The sequence below is a fragment of the Quercus robur genome, chromosome 1 (assembly GCF_932294415.1).
Source record: "Quercus robur chromosome 1, dhQueRobu3.1, whole genome shotgun sequence".
Taxonomy (NCBI): Eukaryota; Viridiplantae; Streptophyta; class Magnoliopsida; order Fagales; family Fagaceae; genus Quercus; species Quercus robur.
Window position 1 is genome coordinate 17,611,775 of NC_065534.1, and position 26,281 is coordinate 17,638,055.

The following is a 26,281-nucleotide window of genomic DNA, read 5'->3' on the forward strand; positions in this document are numbered from 1 at the left end:
AAAATGAACCGATATAGGAATTAGGAATATGATATATTGCCCATAAGATCTGTAAACAAAAATTAGATATTGACTTATATAGTTATATGCGTCCAAGCTACCTTGAGAATTAAAAACCTGTTCTTTAAGTCTTTAACTTCTATTCTAGCGCAATTAAATTTGCATTCCTCCCGCAATAGAATTTTTTCTTCTTGTTAACTGCGTTTATAATTTCTTTTATCATACACTATCTTTACATAAAACGACAAAATGCTATAAGAAATATAAAAGAAATATGATTCAACATACACCTTCAACCAAGTCACTCAAAATTGCATCACGAGTCATGAACCAACTCATGCGCTGAGGAGTTCTATAAAGGCCATCCCTCAATCCTCACATCACTGCATGCCATGAAAAGTCACTCTGAAAGACCATGAGTGAGCTTTTACAGCATTGAGGAGCACATCAACCACGATAAACCACCAACAATTGCACCAAGTTATCACAGGCATCTGATTGCTTCTCGCCATTGCCAATGGCAACCTTCCCTAAGGAAGAGTAGTCTCCAGTGGAGTTAACATGATGAGCACATAAGCAGCAGCACCATCTAATCATCTTCACTCTCCCTTCGCCAATCTTGATCTTCAAACAAGTCTTCAGGTGGGTCATACACAACCATACCAGGAAAAAGTTCTAAGAAGTCATCTTTCACCTTCTCTCTTAACTCTGGGTATGGAATGAGCCCTTTCAATATCACCCGAAAAGGTAATGAGATTGGAGGATCAGGTGATTGTCTCATTTCATCATATATTTCCATTGCCTCTGAGGGCAATCCACTATCTGAAAAGGCCCTGATAAGATCTCCAAATGTATGTTGATCAAAGAGAACTTCTTCTCTCTTCAGGTCTTCCCAAACCCTTTTTGCCTCATCAACACTTTTGTTCCTTGCGAGCATCATAAGCATGTCCCTGTAAAAGAACATGTCTGGCCGATACCAAATTTCTTTTCGCACCACATCATATAACTGAGAAGCATATATTACAAGATAGTCACACCAATGAAACATTAAAAAAGGCACAATAAATGAGTTCTAGCTAAATGGCACCACCTCCACTCCTTAAAAGAATGGGGTAAAGGGTGATGTTATGAATGTTTAAGACCTACTGAATGCTTGAGACAGAGAGGAGCAGCTAGCAATTCAAATCAATTTTTCTTATGAGTTATTTTGATTTGTGGCAACTTGTAGTGCATAGAAATAATTAGCTCAGCGGCTTAGAAAATGCAGCAAATATCCTAGATAACTTATTGTAAAGTGTACTTGCAGGGAAGCTTATTCCTCAATTACAAAGCTATGAGACGTCAAATTCTATGAGTTAGAGATAACAAAACCATCAGGAAATGAAAGATGCTAGTTAAGTTACTGCATTTGTTATTAGCATAGTACAAAAGAATTGTTGTTACAAAACCTGACAAATACAACCACACTGCCTTTGAAACCAACCAGCTGTATTTATCTTACTATTATAAACACAGAAGGGCATGAACACTGCATTCAAATATCACTATGAAACCTAAGGAATCAGATATCTGTCAAAGGTCATCACTTAAATTAACAAATGAACTTACTAGTTAGTACTTAGTATGCTATGCTCTTCCATATCTGGGAAGACAAATTGAAATTTAATAGAGGTATAGATTTTGAATCCATTCTTAAATTTTCCCTTTTCCTACAATTTCTCAAAAATCAAGCAGAAGAAGAACAATTCTTCAAAAATCTGAACTTTCCCATTTCCCCAATTTCCAAAATTTCATATTTATCAATAACCAAACAAAAACATGACCCAATAAAAACAACCCCCAGTAGTGCAATAGATGGAATACGAATCGGAAACTAAAAGTATTGAAACAGCAAAAAAATTCTCTATTCCACAACTTTCTTGGCAACCAAACAGAACCATTGTTAAACTTACCTTCATGCAGAGGAAGACCTGGTCTTGTCTTTGGAACTCGGCGAGAACAGCGAAGAGATCAGACTTGAGCAAGCGAGAGACATGGGAGCGAATGAAGCGGTCGAGTCGGACCGAGTTGGAGCGGAGCCTCTTGAGCTCTTTGGCCACTATCAGACCCTCCTTGCCCATCTCCTTCTTTCTTCTCCATATCGATAAACTCGGGCTCGAGGCCAACCCGGAAACATGTCGAAATAGCCATTGTTGTTGTATGTGTTTCGAGTTAGAAAAGGTGTTTTCGGAAAGCAAAAAAGGGCTTTGTTTAGGGAAATTAGGAGAGGATGAAGATGAAGAGGGTTTTCTTAGGAGAAGTCGAGCGTGACGCAGCATTTAAGGTTTGTTCGACTTCGACTTCGATGCTCACACTGTTCTCTCTGGAAACCTGGGATTGGTTTTCGACTTTATCGGTCATTGAATGAATGTAACTTATATAAGTAAATAAATAAATTTTGAGTTTTAATATTCTGATTTAAATTATCAATTTTATCATTTTTTTTAAGGTTTCATATTGGTGTAGAAATAGCTTTTAGAATAAATTACTAACAGGTAAACTATTGTTAAAAGTTTAATTTGGTTATTGTGGGGCCAGAGAATTTGTGACTCCAGCCCATTTCATGTTAAGGCCCAAGGCCTGCGCCGAGGAGATATAGGGCCGAGGACGCATCATGAGAGTCATGAACGGCCTAAGGAAATGGCCGAGGACGAGCTCCTACTCGGCATGCCATAAATGCCCCTAAGAGGAAAAGTGATTACAAAGCGGGAACAACACAAGTAAAAGGTTGCCAAAACTACAATAAAACATTCTGCACATGACAGAGCCGTGCTCTTAAACTTTCACGACCACCCCCAACCACTCTGGGTATGGGCTGATGGGACAAGTATCAGTCTTGGAAAAGTCGATCCTACACGTGGATGAAGGATAAAGAACACAGGCTAATATAAAAAGAAAGACAAGCAATCCGGGAGAGGAGGCTGGGAAAAATGGCCAAAAACCAGAGCCTCCCAGCCCGCCTCCAGGAAAAAGACTCCTAGAGCGAACACGATTTAATTATGTATGAACACCACGAAAAACCACTGTCTGGTGACCAAGGCCTAGCCTTTCAAATCCACGCTCTATAAATGATATTGTTTGGGCCTTTTTATGTGCGAACCCAACACTATTATGGGTCGTCACAAATTATGTCCTTACAGTTATTAACTAGTATTAATTGGGTTAATTTTTTTTTTTTTTTTGAAAGCCAAACCAGCATAATTTCATTCATTCAAATTCAGCATATCAAAGTACAATTCATCCACCACCGAAGGCGGGGAGTCTTCCAACCAATACATATCTTCCGAAACATTTTTAGCAAATCTCGCAAGGCCTTGGGCCACCATATTTCCTTCCCTCCTAATACTGTTTACATAGACATTTTGCATCCCATTCATAAGACACTTAACATCCTCTATTATTATGCCCAGCAAAAAACGATTTGGTAGTGATGAGCCTATAATCTTCATAACATGCGCATTGTCGCCTTCAATGATCAGCTCCAGAAAACCCGCATCGATTGAGAATTCAAGCGCTTTCCTGCAAGCTAATGCTTCTGCATCATCACTAGTTGTCACCGGCGGACCCTTGGCTGACATAATAGCCATTACCTCTCCTTTGTAGTTTCAGATTACTACACCAAATCCCGAACAGTTCTGCTTATCAAAGATAGTTGCATCAAAGTTAAGTTTGAAGCATGAATGTGGTGGTGGCTGCCAGATGGTCCTCTGTGTTGTTGATGTAGTAACAACAAGTTACCGTTGTGCTTGTTGATAGTCCCTTAGGTAGTCGCTAGCTCTTTTGTTAAGCCATTTTGGATCCTTAAAGCTTCCTCCATATAAGACCGTATTTCTCTGGTTCCATATGAACCAAGCTTGGACCAGAAACAACTCAACCTCTGAGATCTCAAGCCTGTCTAACAGAGTCTCAAGAAGCTTAACGATATTGCCATGGCTGTTTAGCATCTTTTGGAGCCTAGGTACACATCCTGCCCAAACATCTTGTGCAGCCCCACATTCCCACAGTACATGTGCTTCAGTTTCAGGTTCTCTCCCACAACACTAACATAGATTATCCTCAATGATTTTCCTTTTTGCCAAGTTCACACGGGTTGGCAAAATTTCCTGACAAGCACGGCAACCAAACAACTTAATTTTATTCAGCACTCCAAGCTTCCAAATCTTCTGCCATACATGCCTTCCTGCTGGACCCGTGGAGCATTTAGTCCAACCAGGCTCCCTTGCAATCTTGATATCCAGACTTGCAAGAGTATACCCCATCCTTGCTGTGAAGCCAAAAAATGGCATTCGGTGCAGACCTACGACTCACTGGAATTTTGCAAATAGCATCCTTGCATTTATTTCTTTAAAAATTAAAAATAGGGATAATTACACATAACCCACCTGTGATTTGGGCGAAAATCACGTTGCCTACCCGTGGTTTGAAAAGTGTCACTTAACCCACTTGAGGTATGTTCCGTTTGTTTTCCGTAACCCACCTCTGTTAAAATCAAGGGTAAATAGATATTTTTGCCCATATTTTATATCTCTCTCCTCCCAAAACAAAACAAAGACACTAAAACAAGAGAAAATAAGATCAAAAGATGCTATTTGTAAGAATTTAGAAACTTGTCTCAAGAACTCCAATAAATCACAAACTATATTTTTGTAACACACTCAAAAGAAAATAACACAAGGAAAATTTTACTTATCACGTTAACTTATTTTCTTTTCAATACATTAATTTATTCCTCACGCAGACACACAAACAGAGAGAAAGAGAAAGAGAGAGAATATCACAGTGAGACACGAAAGGAGAGAACCCAACCCCTGAGCTTGAAATCGACCTCACCAACCTCACTCTATTGTACAGTCTTTCACTCTCCGAGAAGACACAAAAATTTATTCCTCACGCTCTTTCTGCCCCTCTCTCTCTCTATTCTGTCCATGTCTCTCATCTTTCACACTCCAGTTCAGATCGTCAGTAGCTTTGGGTCGTGGTGGCTTGGGTGATGACTGTGGAGGAGCACGAGTTGGCTGTATTGGTTGGGTATGGGTTTTGAGGAGGAGCACAGTGTTGGATTGGGTCTGGGTTTTGAGGAGGAGCATGACGTTGGGTTGGATCTGGGTTTTGTCAAACGTCGTCATAATCGACTCTCCCATGTCAGCCAAGTCTATCTCGGTGGCAATGGCAACGGCAAAGGCGACGGTAGAGGCTAGAAGACTAACGGCGATGGCTTGAAGATTGGTCGTTTCTGGGTTTATATCGCGTGGGTCTTGGGTTTAGATCGATGTTTCTATGGTTTCTTGGTTTGATCGATGGTTTTATCATGTAGGTTGTGGGTCTTGGGTTTGATCAATGTTTCTGGGTTTTGAAGATTGGTCTTGGGTCATAGTGTTTGATTGGCAGTGGTGGTTGGTGATTCAGCGGTGGGTTTGGCAGTGGCAATGGGTGTGGATCTTGGTGGTTGTTTGTGGTTCTGTGGGTTGGAAATTTTGTTGGAATTTTTGGGTTTGTGATGTGTTAATGCTGTAGTTGTGGTGGCAGGTGATTTGTGGGTGGTTGTGGTTCGATGGTGGTGGCCGATGTTGTGGTGTTTTTTTTTTTTTTTTTTCTTTTGGGTGTTTCAGTGGTAGTGGTGGTGATGGCTTTGGGGTTCTTCATGTTCTTCATGTTCAAAATTTGTGTGAAGGGAGAGATAGACAAATTCCAATTTTTGATCTTGTTCATTTTGCATTTTTGTTCTATTTTTTGTTTTGGGAGGAGAGAGATATAAAATGTAAGCAAAAATATCTATTTACCCCTAATTTTAATAGAGGTGGGTTACGGAAAACAAACGGAACATACATCAGGTGGGTTAAGTGATACTTTTCAAACCACGGGTAGGCAACATGATTTTCGCCCAAACCACAGGTGGGTTATGTGTAATTATCCCTTAAAAATATATATATAATAATAAAGACAAAAATTCCCTCAAAACCAGTTTTGAGAAATCTCCACCAATGCATGATTCATTAGCTTTAAATCAGTTATGAGTTATTTTTCCAACCAACTATGTAACGATTTATAAGACTAATGATTTGTATTATTTAAACAAATCACATTATTCATTAAAAAAATCCTATGACTTAAGGTGGGAAGAACAACTACTCTCTCAAGCGGGTAGGGAAATCCTCATTAAAGCGGTTGTCCAAGTCATCCCTACATATACCATGCATTGTTTCAAATTTCCTATTGGATTGTGTAATGAACTAGAGGGGCTCATTTGGAGGTTTTGGTGGGGACAAAGAGGAGATCAAAGGAAGATACATTGGGTTAGATGGGAAGAGTTGTGCAAGCCAAAGAGTGAAGGGGAAATGGGTTTCAAAGACTTAGCATTATTCAATGATGCACTCCTAGCTAACCAAGCATGGAAATTGCTCCAAAATAAAAACTCTCTACTCTATAGGGTGTTCAAACCAAAGTTCTTCCCCAATTGCTCATTCATAGAGGCATCGGATGCTCAAGCTAGTTCTTATGCGTGGGGAAGTATCTTAAAAGGAAGAGAAGTATTAAAAAAGGGTATGAGATGGAGGGTTGGTGATGGATCCTCAATCAGTATTTGGTCTGATCCATGGCTGCCTTCAACTTTCTTGTTGTTCATTTCTTGTCCAATGGTGCTGGGTTAGGAGGAGGCAACAGTGGCCTCTCTACTAGATTATTCTAACTAGGGGTGGAGGCAAGACACACTGAACTTGTTGTTCAGTCCAAGAGATAAGGAGTTGATTAATTCAATTCCTTTGTGTGGCAAATCGATGGAAGATGTTTTGATGTGGCCTTTCACTCTAACCGGGTCTTATACTGTGAAATTTGGTTATAGATTCCTCTACAATTCAAGGAGCTTGGATAATAGAGATTACCAACTAGATGACAACAAACTATGGAAGAAAGTGTGGGGAATGCAAGTTCAGCCTAAGGTCTGAAACTTTCTGTGGAGGGCCATCAGGAACTCTATTCCAACAAAACAAAATCTTAAACAATGAATGGTTCTAACTGATGATGGTTGTGATCATTGCCATGGTGAACCCGAGGATGTGCTCCTTGCACTTTGGTTGTGCCCTCCATTTCTCTGGTTTGGACTTAGAACAACGTGTGGGATAACATGGACCCAACCCACGTTTCTCTTGTTTCAAAGATTTCGTGGAAACTATCATTGAAACAGGGAAGGACCTAAACTCGTTTGCCACAACAGTCTGGGCAATCCGGTACAGACGAAACACGATGAGAACAAATGGGAAACATGTACCCATGTAGTAAGTGCATTATGAAATGCAGAAGGCAAGATCAGTGTTTATTTGAGCTAGTCAGCCTCGCCCTCCTGAACAGATGCCTCACTCTATTTCTTGGCCCATATGGAAGCCTCCACCATGGCCAAAACTCAAAGTTAATTTCGACGGAGCCGTGTTTAGGGAGAATCAACGCGCCAGGGTGGGAGTCATTGTCCGTGATGCAGTGGGCAGGGTGTGTGCATCTATGGCAGAGAGCTTTCATCTTCCATTCTCTGTTTTTGCAGTAGAGGTGTTAGCAGCAAAAAAAGCCCTTCAGCTCGCCAAAGATCTCGGGTTCCATTCAATCATCCTGGAGGGTGACTCGAAGATGGCCATTGACGGTCTGCTAAGCAAGAATTCTTCCCTGAACGAGTATGGTCATCTGATGAGTGAAGCTAAAGAGGTGGCAGACCAAATGGATTTAGTGGAGTTTCAGTTCGTGCCAAGACAAGCGAACAAAGCAACTCATAACATTGCTAGACATGCGAGACATGTTAGCGAGTTTACGGTGTGGATGGAGGATGTTCCTCCACACCTTGTTTTTGTAATTCAAGCCAATTTGGCTATTCATCAATAAAATTACAATGCTCTTTCTCAAAAAAAAAAAAGTTACATATGTGTGATCTCTTTAATTGTCATGTCATAGGCTTGAGTAAAATAGCTTCAAACATGTTTGGAGACAAAACTTTTTTCCTTTAAAAATGGATAAAGTTTGGCTAAAAGTTTTGTTGTAACCTAAGGTTATAACCAACAATAAGAAAATGGCAAGTGTCAATCACTTAAGGGGTTGATTGGTTGAGCATAAGAGAAAATAAGAGAAAAGAAGGTGGGGGTGTGTGTTTGGAGGGGGTCATTTTGGGGGAGAATTATTTTCTCCTTAAGCCTACATTTGTGAATGTTTTGATTGCTTCCTAAATTGAATTTGCAGGAAAAATGGGCTTAAGATGAGAAATCTCCCATCTACCATCTCTCTCCTTCAAGAAATTTGGGCCAATTAGCCTTATTTAGCACCAAATAGCTCTCTTTTTAAATACATATGGTAGTAGTCCTTTTTTTTGAACTTGATGTTTGTAAAATCAAGTTCTCCATCACTAAATTCAATTGAGGTGACAATGATTGATGTAGTTATTTCCTAAAGAATTTCTTGAGTTTTTATAGTATTACAAACAAATTCACAACTTTTGCTACAACTCTCTTATCTAACAGTCAAACTCTTCCATATAATAAACCCATTATTTTTTTTTCTCCACCATGGCAAAAATTATGCATTTAACTATGGTACCAAATTCTCATAAATAGCTTTTTGTTTACTCTTAATTGAGATTGATGCTAAAGTTGTGGTTACAATTCTTACATCCCATATTTCTCAAATTGTTATGTCTCATCCTTATAGTGCTTTGATCTTTGATTGCAGGTCCCTTTCCTAGCTTTTTGAGGAAGCTCACATCTACCATACCTATTGCAAAGGGAACCAATGTATGGACATTTTGGACAAGGAAGGGTTTTCTCCTAGCGATAGTTTTGCTCTGTATTCACACCATAATTTCTGTATTTTGCACCAATTATTAACTGATACTTGGGGTGTTTCTTATCTTAGGCTTTCTATTCTATTTAATTTATGTTCCCTTTCAAAAATAAAACCTCATAAAATTTCGATGGAACTCAATATTAGTATAGTTAGTAAAATACGGTACATTTGATACCGTAAATATACGAACAGGTATTATTTGACATCTTTTTAATAAGTACGTTTCAAAAATTCGACATAAAAATATGAAAATGGTGAAAAAACTATACGTGTATGGTACGGGTTGTTAATGCCCATTTTGGCAAAATGGCCCAATGACAAAAGAAATTCAACAATATGAAAAAGGGGTGAAGACAGAAAAAGTAGCAAAGTAAAAATCATTAAAGCTCGAATGGTAGGAATAATGGTCCACAAGCCCACAAAATAACAAAGTGATTCCAAAGCAAGCAAATGGGCCAATGAAGCCCCAAAGAATGAAATGGTAAGCCCATGGGTATCATAAGAAATAAAAAGAAAGCAAAAAGGGGCCAGAAGAGCCCATAAAAAGGAATTCGTAAATGGGATTAGTTCGAAGGCCAATAAACCCAAAAGTAAATGATGTGGTAATTGAGTCAGGAAAGCCCAAAAGATTTAGTAAAAGCCCATGGGAACGTAAGAAGTAGGAAGAATGAAATGGGCCAAGGATGCCCCATGGAATGAAACGGGCCGAGGATGCCCACGAAATAAAATGGGCCGAGGAAGCCCAAGATGTTATATGGACTGACCCAACTGGAATACTGGGCAATATGAACTAAATAAAGGAATAACACATGAAACTGGCATGATAGGCCTAAAGAAAGTCTAGCAAACAAAGTTAAATGATATTGCGGCAAAAACAATGCAATGGCATGGCAGGAGTACCAGCTAGACCATGAACTAGAAGTGAAAGGAGACAGGGGCTAAATTAAAGAAGAAAAAGTCCACACCCAAGCAATGCCCAGCCCAAAGAAGAAACAAGATGCAAAGAATGAAAACCCAATGACTCATCCACGCTACAAAAGTTAAACAAGCAGCAGAACATGCAACAAGACTAGACAAACCTGCAGGCAATGACAAACGCATGAACGCTAGAAAAACAATGAACTCATACGGGAGTGGAGCACGAATAAGGCTCAGGCACCACCTACTTGTACCTAGCTAATATAGGAGAGGTGGGCCACAAGTCAGAGGTAAGAGAGGGTGTGGTCTGGCTGTGGGGAGAAAGGGGAGCCTATTTTGGGGTTCCCATTCAAGCTCTTTTGGGAAAAATGTCTTGCTGGGATGACATACCACCCAAATAAGGAAAATATGAGCTGGAATTGCTAGGTGCATGCTATAGGAGTTAGTAAGAGAGAAACTCAGCCCTTACCAGGATGAGAATGCCAAGAGAAGCAAGAAAATAAAACAAAACTACTTTTGTCTGGGAATGAAGCGCAGCGCGACCAACACAGGGTAGTGGTGGTGGCTGGGCAACTAGCATATCAATGGGCAGTTCGGGAAGGACACCCACAACAAGCCAAAAGTAGTTGAGGGGTAAAAATAGTAAATCTTATCATGACATGCAGTATAAAAATGCCTTAGCCATGTATAGTAAACAACAGCAAGAAGGAATAGGAAAAAACACTGAAAACAGAGAAATAGAGGAAACTAAAAAAAAAACAAAGAAAGCCAAGAGTGAGTAAGAAAATAAGAGTGATAGGAGTGAAAAAGCATGCACCAATAGGCTACCAGTTTCTCTCCCTCTCAATAGCCCATTCTCTAACAAGTTAAGAATCTGAGGTTAAGCCACCTAGGCCCATTCTCCAAAGTGAGCAATTTCTATAGCAGGACTCCCTTTTGAGGTTACCCACATTGGAGATTGATTCCCTTCTTGGACTTGAACCTACAAGGAGCCAAGCTTAGCAAACTAATTCTCTTCCTTCTTTTGTTATGATTGTTCAAGGACTAATGCTATTTTCTTGTTATTAATTTACTCTTGTCATAATTACATTGTCGTATTTTTCATTTTGTGAAATTGTTTAAGCATCATCTCTATTAGTAAGAAGTGCTTTAGCTAAAACATTTTAGTCATCCTACCGTATTATGTTTTTCTTGCCATAACGCTTTTTGTGACAGTATTTCCTGTCATGGACTCGTGACTCCATCAAGATTCCTACCAAGGGTTCTAACTTGTGCATAAGTTGGCCTAAGGTAGGTTTCAATTAAGCCAGTCTCGACTCTCCTATCCCAAAATCATTGGGCCGTAGTGCGGCAGGAGCAACCTGGCCTAGCACATAAAAAGGCCCACCATACGAGTATAATACATTTATTTTTTAAAAATACATAAAAAAAATACAAAAATATTTACCATATTTTTTTTTGGAGATAAATACAATAATCCAAAATCATGACGTTTTAACTCTTGCCAAGTATGATATAATTATTGGAACATCCAAATGTAATCATGGTCACAAAATTAACCATGATTATTACGAGTTATGTAGAATCACGGTTGAAATTAGAAATCTTCATTCCTCCTATCTTTGAATCATAAAAAAAGTGAAAGTTTAAGGACCAAAAAAAAAAAAAAAATCCTTATTACTTTTACAACATTCTTATTTTTCGTTGCAGTGGGTTTTAATATAATATTTTTTATTTCATTTTTTTGACCTATAGTGAACTAACACCTGCTAACATTTTGTTGTGTATTTAGCAAAACTCTTAACAAATTGACCCAATATATTATTATTATTTTGTGTTGGGAACCATGAGCCATATTTACAGCAAAAGTGAGTGGCAGCTTTTGTTTTTATTTGATATAGGATTCAATAAAGTAAAATATATTAAACTATAAACTATGTGTTTGACCCGAATAGGTTTGAGATTTTTTTTTACGCTTCATAGTTCATACCTCCTGTTTCAGTGTTTGACACCGCCAGAATTCGTAATTCACTTAACCAACGTTTTTGTGGAAAGCTGGAAAAACCAACGTATTTACTAAAATAAACCGTCTTTTACAATTTACATCTTCCGTTTTCCGTACAGTTTGAGTGAAGACGGGGATACGGGAGTTTTTTTTTAATGTTCCGGAGGTACGCGTATTATTTGCGTACAATACGCATTTTTACTAACTAGAATTTAGAATAGTCCAATAATAGTATAGCGAGTCCCGTCCCGTGTGAATTTTTTTTTTTTTTTTTTATTTATTTATAAAAAGAACGCGCCGTAAAAATAGAGAAAAACGCGCGTGCCTACTCATCACTATTCTGATTGTGATTGATACTCTAGAGTACATGATAACATCCGATTTCCAAACCCGACCTATTCTATTTGGGTTTGACCACCTTAAAATCCCCAAAGAAGCGCGTGCCCACCACGCTCTTTAACGGTCCGTCTCTCTCTCTCTCTCTCTCTCTCTTCATTTATACACTACTTCCCGACCAAGAAACAGCGTTCTCTCTCAATCTCTCGAAAAACAAAAACAAGAAAACAAAACAATTTGAGTTTTGAGTTTGAGAGTGTTGAGACTTTGGAGGAGTACCAAAACCCCATGATTTTTCTTCTACTACCTTCATCATACAGAAAAGAAAAGAAGAAGAAGAATGGTTGAGAAAACCAATAATACTAATACCAACAAGAAGCACAAGACATCCTCGTTAACCCAAGATGACATCTCCAATCTTCTTCAAAGGTTTCAACTTTACTTCTTCTTCTTTTTTGTTGTTTTCAAGATTTTCTGTCTTGGGTTTTTTTTAATATTAGATTATTATTATTGGGGTTTGGGTTGGTCTCAGGTATAACGCTACGACTGTGCTAACGTTGCTTCAAGAAGTGGCACATTGTGCGGACTCGAAAATCGATTGGGACGCTTTGGTTAAGAATTCTTCAACTGGGATTTCTGATGCTAGGGAGTATCACATGTTATGGCGCCATTTAGCTTATCACCACTCTTTGCTTGATTCTTTCCAATTTGCCCCTCACCCTCTGGTTAGTTTCTCACTCTTTTTTTTTTCCCTTTATAGAATTTCTTAACTAGAACTATTTTATTGTACTCAATATTTGAGTGCTGAAGTTAACAAATTTGGTGGGTGTAGTTGTTTGTTGTCACTATTTATAAATGGGGTTTGTTGGAATACAGTCATGATTGCTAGTATTGAAGTTTATGTTTTGTTTTTTTTTTATTGTTTTGTGTTAATTTGGTTGAGTTTGATGCAAAATTATTGTTGAATACTAGTTGTCTTGGCATGTGGTTGACAGAGAGTATAATTTTGGGTTATATATAATAGAATGGTAGTGAAGAATTCATGGGGTTGATCCCAGTTAGTCTGTTGAGGATCCATAATGGATGCTAGATCTTTGGGGCTAAGGTCTTGTTGTTAACTTGTTGTATTGGCATGTGCTAGGTTGTTAAATATGTAATGTGTTTTAGGTTTTGGGGAAATCTGTGAAGAGCATCATTATTTTTGGGTATTAGGCATAGCTTTTGGATCTATAATTTAACTTCAGTATGATGTTTTGAGCTAAAATTTTGTGATGTGACGTTATCTGTGGGTACTTCGAAAAAGTACAACGGCCCAAATCGGTGATTTATCTTGGATTGCCAGCAAAAGATGGCCAACTTATAATCATATTTTGGTTAGACACTGAAGTTTCTGCTTGTTTTGGAAATACCATATGGAGTGTTCTAAATTTCTAATCATGAGACAAAGCATTGCAATGAAAATGTGTTTGTTTGGAGATTTTAAGTGATGATAGTGATTCAATCCAATCACAGCAGTTTTTGCCACTAATTTTATATGCTATTCACTAACGTATTCTTTAGAATTTTTCTTTAAGTATTAATTATGAATATATTATAGCTTTGCTAACTTGACTTTGAAATTTAGTATCTTTTGCACACCCATGTACTCAAAGTGATAATCAAGTCTAGTCCAATTATGGAATAATAGAATACTTGTCCTTTGCATAGATGTGTAATTATCATAGAATTTGTCATAATTCAGATAAATATTAACACCCACCTCTTGCAGGAGAGACATATCCATAAATTATCTTGCAAGCTTGTGACTTTCTTAAAACAAAAATTCAACGCATGCTCATCATTATATTTAAGATACACATATTTTTCATAGCACAATGGTGTTAAAATTGGCTTGCAGGATGATGACAGTGATTTAGAATGTGAAGTGGAAACTTTTCCCTCTGTAAGTGGTGAAGCTTCGACTGAGGCAGCAGCATGTGTGAAGGTATGTTAAATAAATTGCATAATAAATGAATTATTGGCTTTAGAATTCTTCATTTGCATTTTCTAGGTAAACTCTTCTAATGAGTGGGGTCAGCTAGATGAATTTCATTTTTCTATTTGCACTTATGTTGATGGCCAAATAGCCTTAGCAATTCTTTGTTTGGAATTATTCTTTCTTGAAAAAAAAAAAATCTAGCATCCAATCTAGACATGTGTATGTTTCTAGAAGTAATTAGAAACCTTTTTGATGTAGTAAATATCAGTGTTTGGAATTACAGTAGGAGAGTAATTTTTTAAATTTATTTAAGGTATACATACTAGCCCAAGTAGGTTCTAAATAACTGCCAATGACTTGCTAATTTTGATATGCACATATTCTTCGGAGAGGTTTTAATATTTGCAAAAAAATTCAAGCTTAGACGGTACATAAATTATGGCCAGAGACCGGGGTATGTGACATCAATTAAGGGCCAAGGAACAAGCCACAAATGTTCCCTCTAACCCAACCCACTCCCAAATCTGTACCATGCATAAAGGGTGAAATTTGTCTTCTGTAGATTGTAAATTATCTTATTGGCAATCTGCCTTAAGTGGATGGGGCTACAGCTGAGCTTTTACTCAAAAAAGATTTGATTATAGGTATTTATGACAATTTGATTGATTGCATTTTATTGAGCATGGTTATCTTAACTCTATAGTTCAGCTCTGATCCATCTGACTAACTTCTGGAGTATGCCAAGAAGGCAGAATATCATTTATCTGTTCAGTAATTTAGATAAAATACATTGGCTGGCTTATCATATTTCACTTCTGATACGGGTTTGATGTTTCTGAATAATCGTAGCACTTGAATTATTTTCTGATATTAAAGTTTCATTTCTTCTAATTCCCTTCTGCTTATTTTCTAAGGGTGGTTGCTTTGTACAGGTACTGATTGCTTCTGGTTTACTAAGTGACTCTAGTCTCCCAAACAGCTCAATAGTTGAGGCTCCAATAACTATAAATATACCTAATGGGCTGTCATCTAGAGCTCCTCTGGAAAATTCAGAAGCAACTTGTTCAATGCAGGGTACAAACATTACTGTTCCTGTTTTCGTTCAGAAAATGCCACTTCCTGCAGCTACATCTACACCTGCTGAAGTTTTGGATGGAAATGGACCAGCCAGTGGCAACTTTCCTCCTCGAAGGAAAAGAAAACCATGGTCAGAGGCAGAGGATAAGGAACTGATTGCTGCCGTGCAGAAATGTGGGGAAGGAAATTGGGCAAATATTTTAAAGGGAGACTTCAAGGGCGATAGAACAGCTTCACAGCTGTCTCAGGTTGTTTTCCTTAGCCCACCTAACCCTTTTTAACCATTTCTATGTATTTTTCATCAATGCCTTTTCTTTATCCCAGTGAGTACTGTGTTACATAGACATCAATGAACACTCCTCGTGCATTAGTAACCATTAGATTAGTAATTAATTGAATTTTTCTATGGTATACCTATTTCCAATTTAGTTGCTCTATGTGGTTTTGCTGAACCACTTTGGCCGAGGGGTGGATGATGGTTGTTTCATTTCTAAGGAAATCACTGAGATGTGCTGGCTGGTAGATAGGCTACTAAGCACTTTACTTCAGCTGGATGCATTTACAGTGGTTCCTGCCTGTCCGTAAATATCATTTGCTAATAAACTGCATAAGCTGGGACTCACCCGATTTGACAATTTAGGGCCATATGATATGTTAATACATATTTTTAACACTTTGAAAATTCTTTGTAAAATGAGTCACAAGTTGCAGTTTTAATTTTCACCATATGAATGTTTAATTTTTAATAATATTAGGCCCTGGTCCTCAATTTTAATTTTAGAAAATATCTTTTGTGTATGGATTGCTATTGAAGAGTAGGTGGATGGTCTGTATCATCCACCCACCACTTCTCATACTTTCCACAGAAAGGAAAAACAAATTAAATTGTATTGAATGATCCTTGAGTTAGACTAGTGTCAATCGTGTTCCTTGAAGGAAAAAATAAAAGGGACTCCCCCCCACCTGCCCCAAGTTTAGGGTGATCAGGATCTCAAATTCAAAACAAACTACAATAAATCGGTATTAACTTGATGGTTTATTTGGAAGACTTACAAAACTTAAAGCTCCCTGTTGTGTTTTAAACAATAGACCTCAGTACAAACTAATTCTCTAATGGGGCCCTAGGAATCTGCCACACAAATTGGTCTTTCATATTCAAATTTGTGGCTTTTTATGGAATCCTAGAATTTATCTCCTGCCTATATGTTTTGATGATGACATCAAATTTCTTCAATTACTGTCCTTTGACTTTTTTGTAATGTATTAATAAGCCACCAAAGTTCCATGTGATGGCTTGACAGCCGACAATACCCTAATACTTGTGTATATTTACGTTAACTTAATCTATACACAATTAAAAAGTACTTTTTGTTTTGGTCACTGATTACCACTAGCAACAACATTGCTAGGGAGGAATTGAGTACGTGCTATAAAAACTGGAATTTTGCTCTCATACTTATTGGTCTGTGAATTTTCCTATCTGTATATAGTCGTTGTTTTGTTCAAAATCAGGTCCGTAAAAAGATCATGGGAAAAGAGTTGCAGTGCATTGGATTTTAAGGATCCCTTTATCTCATGTCATGTAATAGATAAATAATAATATTGTAGAGCAGTTTTGTTGTTCTCCGCATCAAATTAGATAAATAGACTTTCAACTTGTGTGTATGACTGGCAAATATAAATGAATTTATTCACACTTTTGGGTGGCTATAAATTATGAAATACAAAGTGTATATGTATATATAAAGGAAATGAGAAATATCGAGGATTTAACAACTGTGCTGTCTGGGACATTCTAGAATAAGATATAAAATGATTGGTTTTGTCTTTCATCATCATCATCTTTATTATTGTTGCTATCATTAGATTTGAAAATATCATGTGTAGATTTTAAAGGGTCTTGACTCTAGACACTTTTTATTATTTCCAATAGTTAGGCTGTATCTTAACAATGTATTTTTATTGTAGTCTTAAAACTAATATTTTTAGTATGTAGTTGGATAATGTAATAGCAGAACTTATTATTTGCAAATGTGACTCTCTTTTTCGCATTCCTTATTTTGTCATTGATGAGTTTTGTCAATTGCACTGATTGAAATTTAGTTACTATACGACAAAAATCCGTTGTCATCTAGTCCGGTCAGGATGTCTGGGTTTCACCCAGTTTTCCCGGGTTCAAATCCCGGCAATGGATGTTTTGCATCTGCTCTCAGTTTTGTTTGATTTTCATTAGTGGATACTGTTAATTGTCCATTTGGTGATCTTAAGAATAAGGTAAGTTGTGCATTTACCTCTTGGTGATAGTTTTGCAGTCATAGTTTTCCTTACCTTTTTTCTACTAATGATCAAGGTAATTATCTGAACCTGTGGTAGGGTTTAGGTCATACCAGTGAAACTCAACCTCTGTCAATCCTCTGATCTCTATCTCTTTCCCTCTCTCTTAGGGTTTTTATTTTTATTTTTTTCTTTTCTAGTGCTTGTTATGGATTTTTGCAACATATGCAGAGGTGGAACATTATAAGGAAGCGAAAGGGCAACCTGAATTTGGAACCCAACTCCGCTGGCTCACAACTTTCCGAGGCACGGCGAGCAGCTCATCATGCAATGTCCCTGGCCCTTGATATGCCAGCTAAAAACTTAACATCAACACGCCCTGGTAATTTTCTTCTCCATTGTATTCTGTTTTTAGTTTATTGAAATGCCTGGCCAAAATAAAATTATGAAATATTCTAGCACTGCATGATTTATTGATTTTTCCGTCTTTCATTCTTGTTGGATCCATTTGCGGTACTACTTGGTGAGCACATCACATCTTTCATGGGGGACAGTGTGTTTGAAAACCTCCATAAGCTGTTACTTGACACTAAGGCTGTGGTGGAAGGTCAATAGACAATAACAATTGATATAGTTTTCTCATCATAGCCTTTTTTGTCCAGTTAAGGCCAATGTTTTCAAGCTTCTTTGGTGATAGCTTCAACAATTAGCTGTGTTTGAATTACCTTTTTTTTCCAATTGGAGAAAGATCAAGTATTTTGGATTTAATAAATGTCCACAATGACTGATTAGATAAGATTTTGTCAAGGTGACCGGATGATGATTCCTGAGAGGATCAGATAATTTATGCATGGTTCTTAAAGCTCTAATATTACTACTTTAGCTGAACTCACAGATTTACAAAGTTTATTTAATTTGATTATCTTAATTTACATGATTGACTGTCTACTATGTTTTTCTTTCTGATTTTTTAACGCAATTAGTTTTTGATACTTATTTGTTCCATATTTGGATGACTCTTTCTTGAATTTGGAACAGCTGTCACAAATACAGCAAGTAAATCTGTGCTTCCTACTGCAACAGCTGAAGCTGCTAAGGTTGGCAGCAGCTCTATACAAGCCCAAGGCTGCTCTCAACAAGGCCCGATCCCTACAAAGCCACCTCCCATAGGATCATTGGGCCCCACAGCAAAATCTCAAGTATCTTCAAAAAAGTCTTCAATGCAGCCTACTGTTGGTTCAGATTCTGTGTTAAGAGCAACTGCAGTTGCAGCTGGTGCCCGCATTGTTTCTCCATCAGCTGCTGCATCATTTTTCAAGGCTACTCAGACAAAAAATGTTGTCCATTTCAAACCCACAGGTGGTTCTTCAACCAAATCATCCATGCCTGCTGGTGTGTCAACTCACTCAGAGACCCAAACTAATGTACATTATGTTTCTACTGGCCCAAAAGCCACACAATGTTCCTCCTCTACTGCTGTTACTGTTGCACCTACCGTTTCACATCCTAGTTCAGTGAAAGCTGCCTCACCAATAGTTCAGCGTACTGCATCTGCTTTCCCCACATCATCAAATACATCATCCGAACCAACTAATTCTGTTAGCTCTGGTCTGCCCTCTGAACTTTTGGTAAAGCAAGAAATAAAGAGGGCAGAAGAGATTGAAGTTTCTGAGTCACGTAGTGCACCTAAAGAACAACTTGAAGGAGATGGAGTTTGTGTCTCAGCAAATGCACGTATTGAGCAAATTCAAGAAGATAAAGCAGCATCAGCAGATATGGAAGTGGAATTCAAAAAACAAACGACTGAGATTAAGAGTAATAGTAGTTCTTTGGACATGATGACAGCTGAAAGCAATCACAAAGCTGTCATTGAGAGACAGGCTGAAGCTAGACAAAATGCAAATGATAATGAAATGAGGGGTTCACCAGTTAGAAATGACAATCAATCTGCCCCTAGGGTGAAATCTGAGAATGAAGGCACAAATGAGAAACAGGCAGATTTGCCAAGCATGGTAGCAGATGGATGCAATGAAAAGCTGGAGGTTTTAATCAAAGAAGAGTCTGGCAATGAGATTGAAGAGAAAGTTAAGTAACTTGTGCAAATTGACAGAATTGTTTTGGGTCCTATTTTGCTTTTTTTAGGAAATTTTGTTGATATAAATTTAAACGTCAAAATTATATTGTGGAAATTAAATTATGGGCGAGTATCTGTATGGTGCAAGTTTTTTTCCCCCATTATGTTCAGGGTGATGGTATTGCTGGGGATGCATTTGAGCACAGTCAACAGGAATATCCTTTTAGACCTTTCTGCAAGAAGCTGATAGTGAAACTAGTGTTTTCAAATAAGTAAATAGCTGGAATTTAGGCCCTAAAGAATTGCCATGAACCTGGAATTGCAGGAAGCAGGAGTTACAATTTACAAATTGCAATCTCCAATTAGAAATGCACCAATAATAAACATGACATTTTGTTATAAATAGAATTTATAAGAAGACTAATGTTGATTTATTTATATTTCTAAAAGGGTTTGCGATCACACAGTTGATCATCTGTTATTGTAGATTGATACGGGCTTTTATTTTTTGGGATTATGTTGGTTACTCTTCAAACGGTTGAGGTGTTTATATGTTGGACAAAAGTGTTTACACACAAGAGCAATGCAATTTGGAATGCTTTTAAAAAAAAAAAAAAAAAAAAAAAAAAAAAAAAGAGCCTGGTGTTGTGTATTTTGAAAGAAATAAATGCCTAGGTTAGATAGGCACCATTACAGCGTTACTAGATTAAACTCGTGATCTCACTCTTCCTCCTGATTCTGAGACCTCCTTAATCGTGGCCTACAATTGTGTGCCTTACTCTATTTTTCAGATATGTTTACATGCATAATTTTTTGTCTTAATTTTAAGCATTTCTCATATATAGTTGCATAGTAAGGTAGCATCCTTCTATCTTTCATTTAGTAACCAAGAATAAAAACTCTAGTGCCTTTAAATGCACTTCAAGGTGGTGCAAACATGTGCAAGGGATTCTCACCTTCAAGATTTCATGTTTACGATTCAAAGAGTCACAGATAGATTAGCGGTTATAACAATTTTGACCTGTTATCAATCAACAGTTAAAAGAGTATTCAAATTTATCCTCTTCCTAAACTTTTTGGGCATGGTAGAACCAAACTCGAGTCATGTGAACTGCATAATCATGTTTTTCGCATATGAATATACACTTCTGGAAAGCCATGGGAAGATAAAAATATCAGCATACAAAAAACAAGACATGCAAAGTTGTTCATTTCACTGAAACGAAAGTGGAGATCGTATTAAGGAAGAGGATCTTTACTCATAAACCATATATTCATAAGGAAGAAGAACTTTACTGATAAACCATATATTTATACAACAAACACGCTATAAGGAAGCGTATTTTCTTTGGTTAGACACCAAAATAACAAGAGCAACAATAACCTCTAATTTGTATAAACAAAAGTACTATCAGAATCAAGAAGGATTCCAACCAATAATTTCTGAAACACAAAAAATAAATAACATAATGCAAAACAAGACCAGAAAGTCTAATCCACATATTCCAGCTGCTAGATTGCTGTATTGTTTTTGCAATGCCGGATCCACACATGAGAATATTATTGGCTTTGCACTTCTTCAACTTAACCCCCAACGGTAAAGAAACACAAGGGAATTCAAGCCTGACTTGTTAAGAGTTTACTTGACACTGAAATTCTAAGTGCCTCATCTGATTGCACTAGTATCTTTGCAATGTCAACCTTCAGTACTCTCACAAAATTGAGGCTTGCTTGTAGCTAATTTGGAAACCTTGTTGTTCTCCCGTTTTATGTTGAGAACCTCACCTTGAAACTTTGCAGCCTGATATTCAGTAAGCTGTCTTCCTGCTATGGAAACTGCATTTGAGATTCTTGATATCTCATCTTTAATGCTTCATATGGATAAGAATCTACTCAAAATTCCATCTTTCAGTAGTGCATTATGTTCCAACCACAATAAAAGTTCTCTCTCTCTCAGTTGGCTATATATATTGGTCAGAAATCTGATTTTAAACATTGGTGTTTACCGCCTCATTCTTCCTTCTTACCCTTAGTTTTAGCAACTCTGCATGCAAATCCTGGATTGACGTATGGTATTTTTTTATCTGTTGAACTGAAGTGCTAAACCTCATTTAGAACCTTCCAATGCACAACACTCAGATATGAAGAGGATACCAAGTTATTTCTCGTTCAGAACCAAAGTTCTCACTACAGCACAACTGAACCTTCTCAGAGCTCTAAGACCCTGTCACAGAAAATATATAGAATGTAATGGGTAAAGCAGCACTAGCATACGTTAAATGAGAGCAGAATCTACTCAATTAGGTCATAATGGTTTGCAGAGGATGTAATGCTACTATTTAATTCACAGAACCATTGGAGTTTGTTTTTCTTCCTTTTAAGTTCAAAATCATTTGCTTAACCAATGCATTAGACAACAAAATAAACAGAATAAGTTCCTTTCAACACTATCTGGTATAAACTGGATGGAAAGAAGCAATGCAGGGAGGCACAAATGATTGAATATGCGAAGAAACAAAACAACCTGAGCCAACCAAATGCAATATAATGATACCATTCAAAATATATCCCAACTAAAAAAAGGTAGAAAAACAAAACAAATATTTGTGACCTACTATAAATTTATATGTCATTTTAATAAATCTTGCATCTCAGAAGAAATCCTTCATAAGAAAGCTTTTGGCTATGTATAAGAAAACAATATACCAAATGAGGTGGAGGTTGAATGGTAATGGAAGGTTTGACGTTCGCTCTTATCTTGAGGCCTTGAGAGGATTGAGTGATATATACTTCCCTTGGAAGTGTTTGATGTTTCAAACAACAAAAAGGGTTGCTTTCTTTGTGTGGACAATAGCTTGGGGGAAAATTCTAACATGTGATAATCTCATGAATAGAGGAATTACTCTAGTAGATTGGTGCAGCATGTGTAGATGCAGTGATGAGACTGTGGATCACTTGCTATTACATTGTGATATTGCATATGCTTTGTGGACATGTTTTCTTCATGTTTGGAGTCCTATGGATCTACCTAAGGGGAATTTTTTTTTATGAAATAATCTCTTATGAAACAATCTCATGAAACCCACACATGATGTGAGAGGGTGGTCTCATGAGATACCACCTCCTAATCAAAAAGTGTTGGTGATCTTTTGTTTGGTTGGAGAAATTGGTTTGGCATGCTTCTTTAGTTTGGAATCTACCCCCCCCCCCCCCCTATGCTTGTTGTGGACATTGTTGAGAGAGGATAACCACTGCACTTTTGAAGATGGGGGAAAACTTGGTGGTTCGACTGTATATATATTTCATTAGATCATTGTTTGAATGATCACATGCTTTGGGTCCTAGTGATACTCATTCCTTTGTGTAGAATTCACTGATTCCCTCACATTTCAATTGTAATTCACATTTGTCATACTTCTTTAAGCTAACTTTTTGTATACAACCTATGTACATGAGGTAGATCCTTAATTCCAATAAATTTTATTACTTATAAAAAAATGTAGAGTGCATGCTGCCCAAAAAAAAAGTGCTTTAAAGGAAAAGGTTGCATAAAGACTTACTTAATAGAGCATTTTTGGAGATCTATTTTGGCATCAGCAAACCTGTCTTGAGATGGAGAATATCATGCAGCACATAACTTAAGTTCTGGGTGAGCCTTATTCAGTTTTGATAAAAGCTTTTCACATGAAATGCTTGCTTCTTTTGATGCTTCTAAGGAAAAATTCGGCAGAATCTCCATAACATCAAGATCTTCTGACATATCACAAAGGCATGTCAGGATGGTAGAAATGATTTCTGAGTCAAGAACAACACCTTCATCTGCCATTTGACGAAGTAAGTCAATGATTTCCTTGGTTTTTCCCTTTGAGGCTAAGCCCTTTAGTAAAGAATCATATACAAAGGTGTCTGGTGTAAAACCGCTAGCTATCATTTTCTCAAAAACACTTTTAGCCTCATCCAATTGACCAAGTTTTGACAATCTACTTATCAATGAGGAAAAGGTCACATAATCAGGAGCTAAACCCATTCCAAGCATGTCCATTAGCAATTCCTTGGCAGATTGGGAATCTCCTGCTTTGAGAGCTCCATCAATTATTGTAGTAAATGATACAACATCTGGTCCCTGAGTTGCATTTCTCAGTTCTTGAAACAGCACCCTAGCTTGCCCCAAACTACCTTCCTTGCACAAGGATGCCATCAGTGTATTGTAATCAATCACCATAGGACTAAGCCCACAAGCTTTCATTTTACTAAAAAGTCCTTTAGCAAAACTAAGCATATGCATTTTGCAGAACCCATTAATCATAATACTATAGGTAGTCGAGTTTGGAGCAAATCCCAAGTTCAGTGCATGTTTCCAGAGTTCCAAGGCGTCGTCAATTATTCCTGCCTTCAGATAAACCCCAATCAAGAAATTATAAGTTACAATGCTACCTGAGATCCCCCTTTCTACCATCATATGATAGACCTCCACAGCCCCATCAAGGAAGCCTTCCTTATAGAATCCTTGGATTAATGAGTTAAATATCGTAATATCTGGTTCAACAAAGTTCTCATCCTTCAACATCAACTTCAAAAGTTTCATTGCCTCATCAACCTTCCCATCAGCACAAAGACCTACCAGCAATGTATTGTAAGTAACCACATCTGGCTTCTTCCCCTTCTTAGTCATCATTTCCAGTATCTTAAAAGCATCTCCAACCCCGCCCTCCTTGCATAGTCCATTAATCATAACATTATATGTTACAGTATTAGGCTCTACACCCTTCTTAAGCATCAAATCCAACAAATCCATGGCTTGTGTAGCTCTCCCATCTTTGCAAAGCCCATCAATTAGCCCTGTATAAGTAACAACATCCGGGCGAATTCCATGTTCTGTCATGTCATTCAGCATTGCAATGGCTTCTTTCCATCGCCCCATCTTACAAAGGCAATGCATCAAACAAGTATAGGTAATTACATTGGGAAAAATTCCCTTTGCCAACATCTCATCAAAAAGCTCTTTCCCTCTATCAAAACTCCCTTCATTACAAAGGCCACTTATAAGTGCACTATACAAAACAACGTCTGCATCCAAACCTTTCTTTTTCATCTCCTCCAACAAACCCACCGCCTCATCAGCTCTACCATCCTTACAAAGACAATCCACCAATGTCGTGTATGTCACCAAATTCGGGTGACAACCCACTGCCTCCATCTCAACAAACAAATGTACCGCCTCTTTCAATTTCTTCGCCTTGCAAAGTCCACTTATAACAACATTGTAACTAAAAATATCCAGTGATACGCAATTTCTCCCCACTTCACGAAACAAAACCATCGCCTTCCCAACCTTATTATTTTGACACAACCCCTTTAATATAAGATTCACACCAAACACATTAACCCTATAACCACGCTTCACCATCAACCCCAATACCCCAATCGCAAATTCAGGCTTACGGATACTCAAAAAACATTCAATTAAACCACTCAAAGATATAAAACTCGGCGAAACACCAACTTGGGTCATCTTACTATAAACCAAAAAGGCCAAGTCAAAATTTTTCGACTTTGTAAGGGCATCAATAAGGAAATTGCAGGTTGACCCAGAAGGCAGTAGGCTAGAATCAACAGCACGGTGAAAGAGTGAAACAGCCTCAGAGAATTGAGAATTGGGTTTTTCACAGAGGGACCTTAATTGGGTTTCTATGTGAGTGCGTGAAGAAGTAAGAGCTGGCATTGAAGAAAAGAGCTTGAATTTGAAGTAAACATTGAGAGCATAAATATCAGAAGGGATATGGGTATAAGACTTGGTGTGAGGGTTTAACAGTGTTTTTGTGATCATTTTGAGTGTACAATGAAATTTCATAGTAGTAGTATTAACTAGGATGAACAAATATAAAAATGTGTTGGAGTTGTGAGGAAAAGAAGAAAACTTCTTTACCTCTTGAGGTAGAAGATGAAGCTGTAGCAGTGGCAGTGTTATTTCAGTCCGGCAGAGACGGTGAAGATGAAACAGTGTTCCGGCTATGACATTATCTACGCCTTGGGGTGCAACTAATGTTGTTAGTAACACATCAACTCGAAATCCAAAGAGTGATTTTGGTGTTTGGTTAGCATTTGGCACGCCAATTAGGGCTGTAGGCTTACTATGAACTTTGTTTTTGTTTTTTTTTTTTGACAATTTTTTTTTTTTAATTGTAAATTACCAACCCAAAATTTCAAAAGCATGATATTACATACGAAGTTGGAAAAATTGTTAGGTACTTTCGAAGTACCATAAATATGTAACTCTTCCTTTCATATGAATGGTAGGTCACATCATGAATTTAATTAGTAAGACCTACTATTCATATGAGAGAATGAAGTACGTATTTATGATACTTTGAAGGACCAAGAGTATACAATAATTTTCCCTGAAGTTGGATTTCGTTAACAATTCAACCTATAGTTAATTTTTGTTGTTAAGTGACACGTCACCATGCTAATGTCTTCTATTTTTGCCAAATAAGCATCAAAACTAGTCATTTTAACTATCTCTTACTCTAAAAAAAAGAAAGTTAAAAATAAATTCCAAACAGCAAAAAATATCCCGCTATATTTTCACCATGTAAATTAAACTAAGTGATTGGTCATCCAGTTCATTGGTAGAAGAGAATTCCCCGAAATATTTTTAATTTAGTAAAAAAAAACCTATAAATTTTACACCAATGAGATAACCTTATCTTTTTTATTTTTTATCTTTCTCTTGGCATATCTACAATTGGTCCTCCAAATGCACGTG

At 37.4% G+C, this 26,281-nt stretch overlaps 4 protein-coding genes across 4 annotated transcripts; 2 read left to right on the forward strand and 2 right to left on the reverse strand.

Moving 5' to 3' along the window:
• Positions 1-118: 118 nt before the first annotated feature.
• LOC126723795 (pentatricopeptide repeat-containing protein At1g62350) lies at positions 119-2,402 on the reverse strand. The gene is made up of 2 exons (XM_050427595.1): positions 1,953-2,402; positions 119-1,006 (listed from the first exon to the last, which is right to left on the reverse strand). The coding sequence occupies exons 1-2, from the start codon at positions 2,316-2,318 to the stop codon at positions 590-592; spliced, it is 783 nt and encodes a 260-aa protein (XP_050283552.1). The 5' UTR covers positions 2,319-2,402; the 3' UTR covers positions 119-589.
• Positions 2,403-7,383: 4,981 nt separating this feature from the next.
• LOC126725739 (uncharacterized) lies at positions 7,384-7,902 on the forward strand. The gene has a single exon (XM_050430649.1). The coding sequence runs from the start codon at positions 7,384-7,386 to the stop codon at positions 7,900-7,902; it is 519 nt and encodes a 172-aa protein (XP_050286606.1).
• A 4,280-nt stretch (positions 7,903-12,182) lies between these two features.
• On the forward strand, positions 12,183-19,662 carry LOC126723806 (uncharacterized). Its single transcript, XM_050427606.1, has 6 exons — positions 12,183-12,541; positions 12,645-12,837; positions 14,010-14,096; positions 15,023-15,415; positions 17,673-17,823; positions 18,480-19,662. The coding sequence occupies exons 1-6, from the start codon at positions 12,453-12,455 to the stop codon at positions 19,532-19,534; spliced, it is 1,968 nt and encodes a 655-aa protein (XP_050283563.1). The 5' UTR covers positions 12,183-12,452; the 3' UTR covers positions 19,535-19,662.
• Positions 19,663-20,786: 1,124 nt separating this feature from the next.
• On the reverse strand, positions 20,787-25,650 carry LOC126723811 (pentatricopeptide repeat-containing protein At4g28010). Its single transcript, XM_050427621.1, has 2 exons — positions 23,076-25,650; positions 20,787-21,739 (listed from the first exon to the last, which is right to left on the reverse strand). Exon 1 carries the CDS (start codon positions 25,364-25,366, stop codon positions 23,138-23,140), a length of 2,229 nt encoding a protein of 742 aa, XP_050283578.1. The 5' UTR covers positions 25,367-25,650; the 3' UTR covers positions 20,787-21,739; positions 23,076-23,137.
• Positions 25,651-26,281: the final 631 nt, after the last annotated feature.

Coding starts and splice junctions, on each gene's coding strand:
- LOC126723795 (XM_050427595.1), bottom strand. CDS start 2,318: ATGCTGCGTCACGCTCGACTTCTCCTAAGAAAACCCTCTTCATCTTCA. Junction 1,007..1,952: donor AGGTCTTCCTCTGCATGAAG/GTAAGTTTAACA, acceptor TATGCTTCTCAG/TTATATGATGTGGTGCGAAA.
- LOC126725739 (XM_050430649.1), top strand. CDS start 7,384: ATGCCTCACTCTATTTCTTGGCCCATATGGAAGCCTCCACCATGGCCA.
- LOC126723806 (XM_050427606.1), top strand. CDS start 12,453: ATGGTTGAGAAAACCAATAATACTAATACCAACAAGAAGCACAAGACA. Junction 12,542..12,644: donor ATCTCCAATCTTCTTCAAAG/GTTTCAACTTTA, acceptor GGTTGGTCTCAG/GTATAACGCTACGACTGTGC. Junction 15,416..17,672: donor CAGCTTCACAGCTGTCTCAG/GTTGTTTTCCTT, acceptor CAACATATGCAG/AGGTGGAACATTATAAGGAA.
- LOC126723811 (XM_050427621.1), bottom strand. CDS start 25,366: ATGAAATTTCATTGTACACTCAAAATGATCACAAAAACACTGTTAAAC.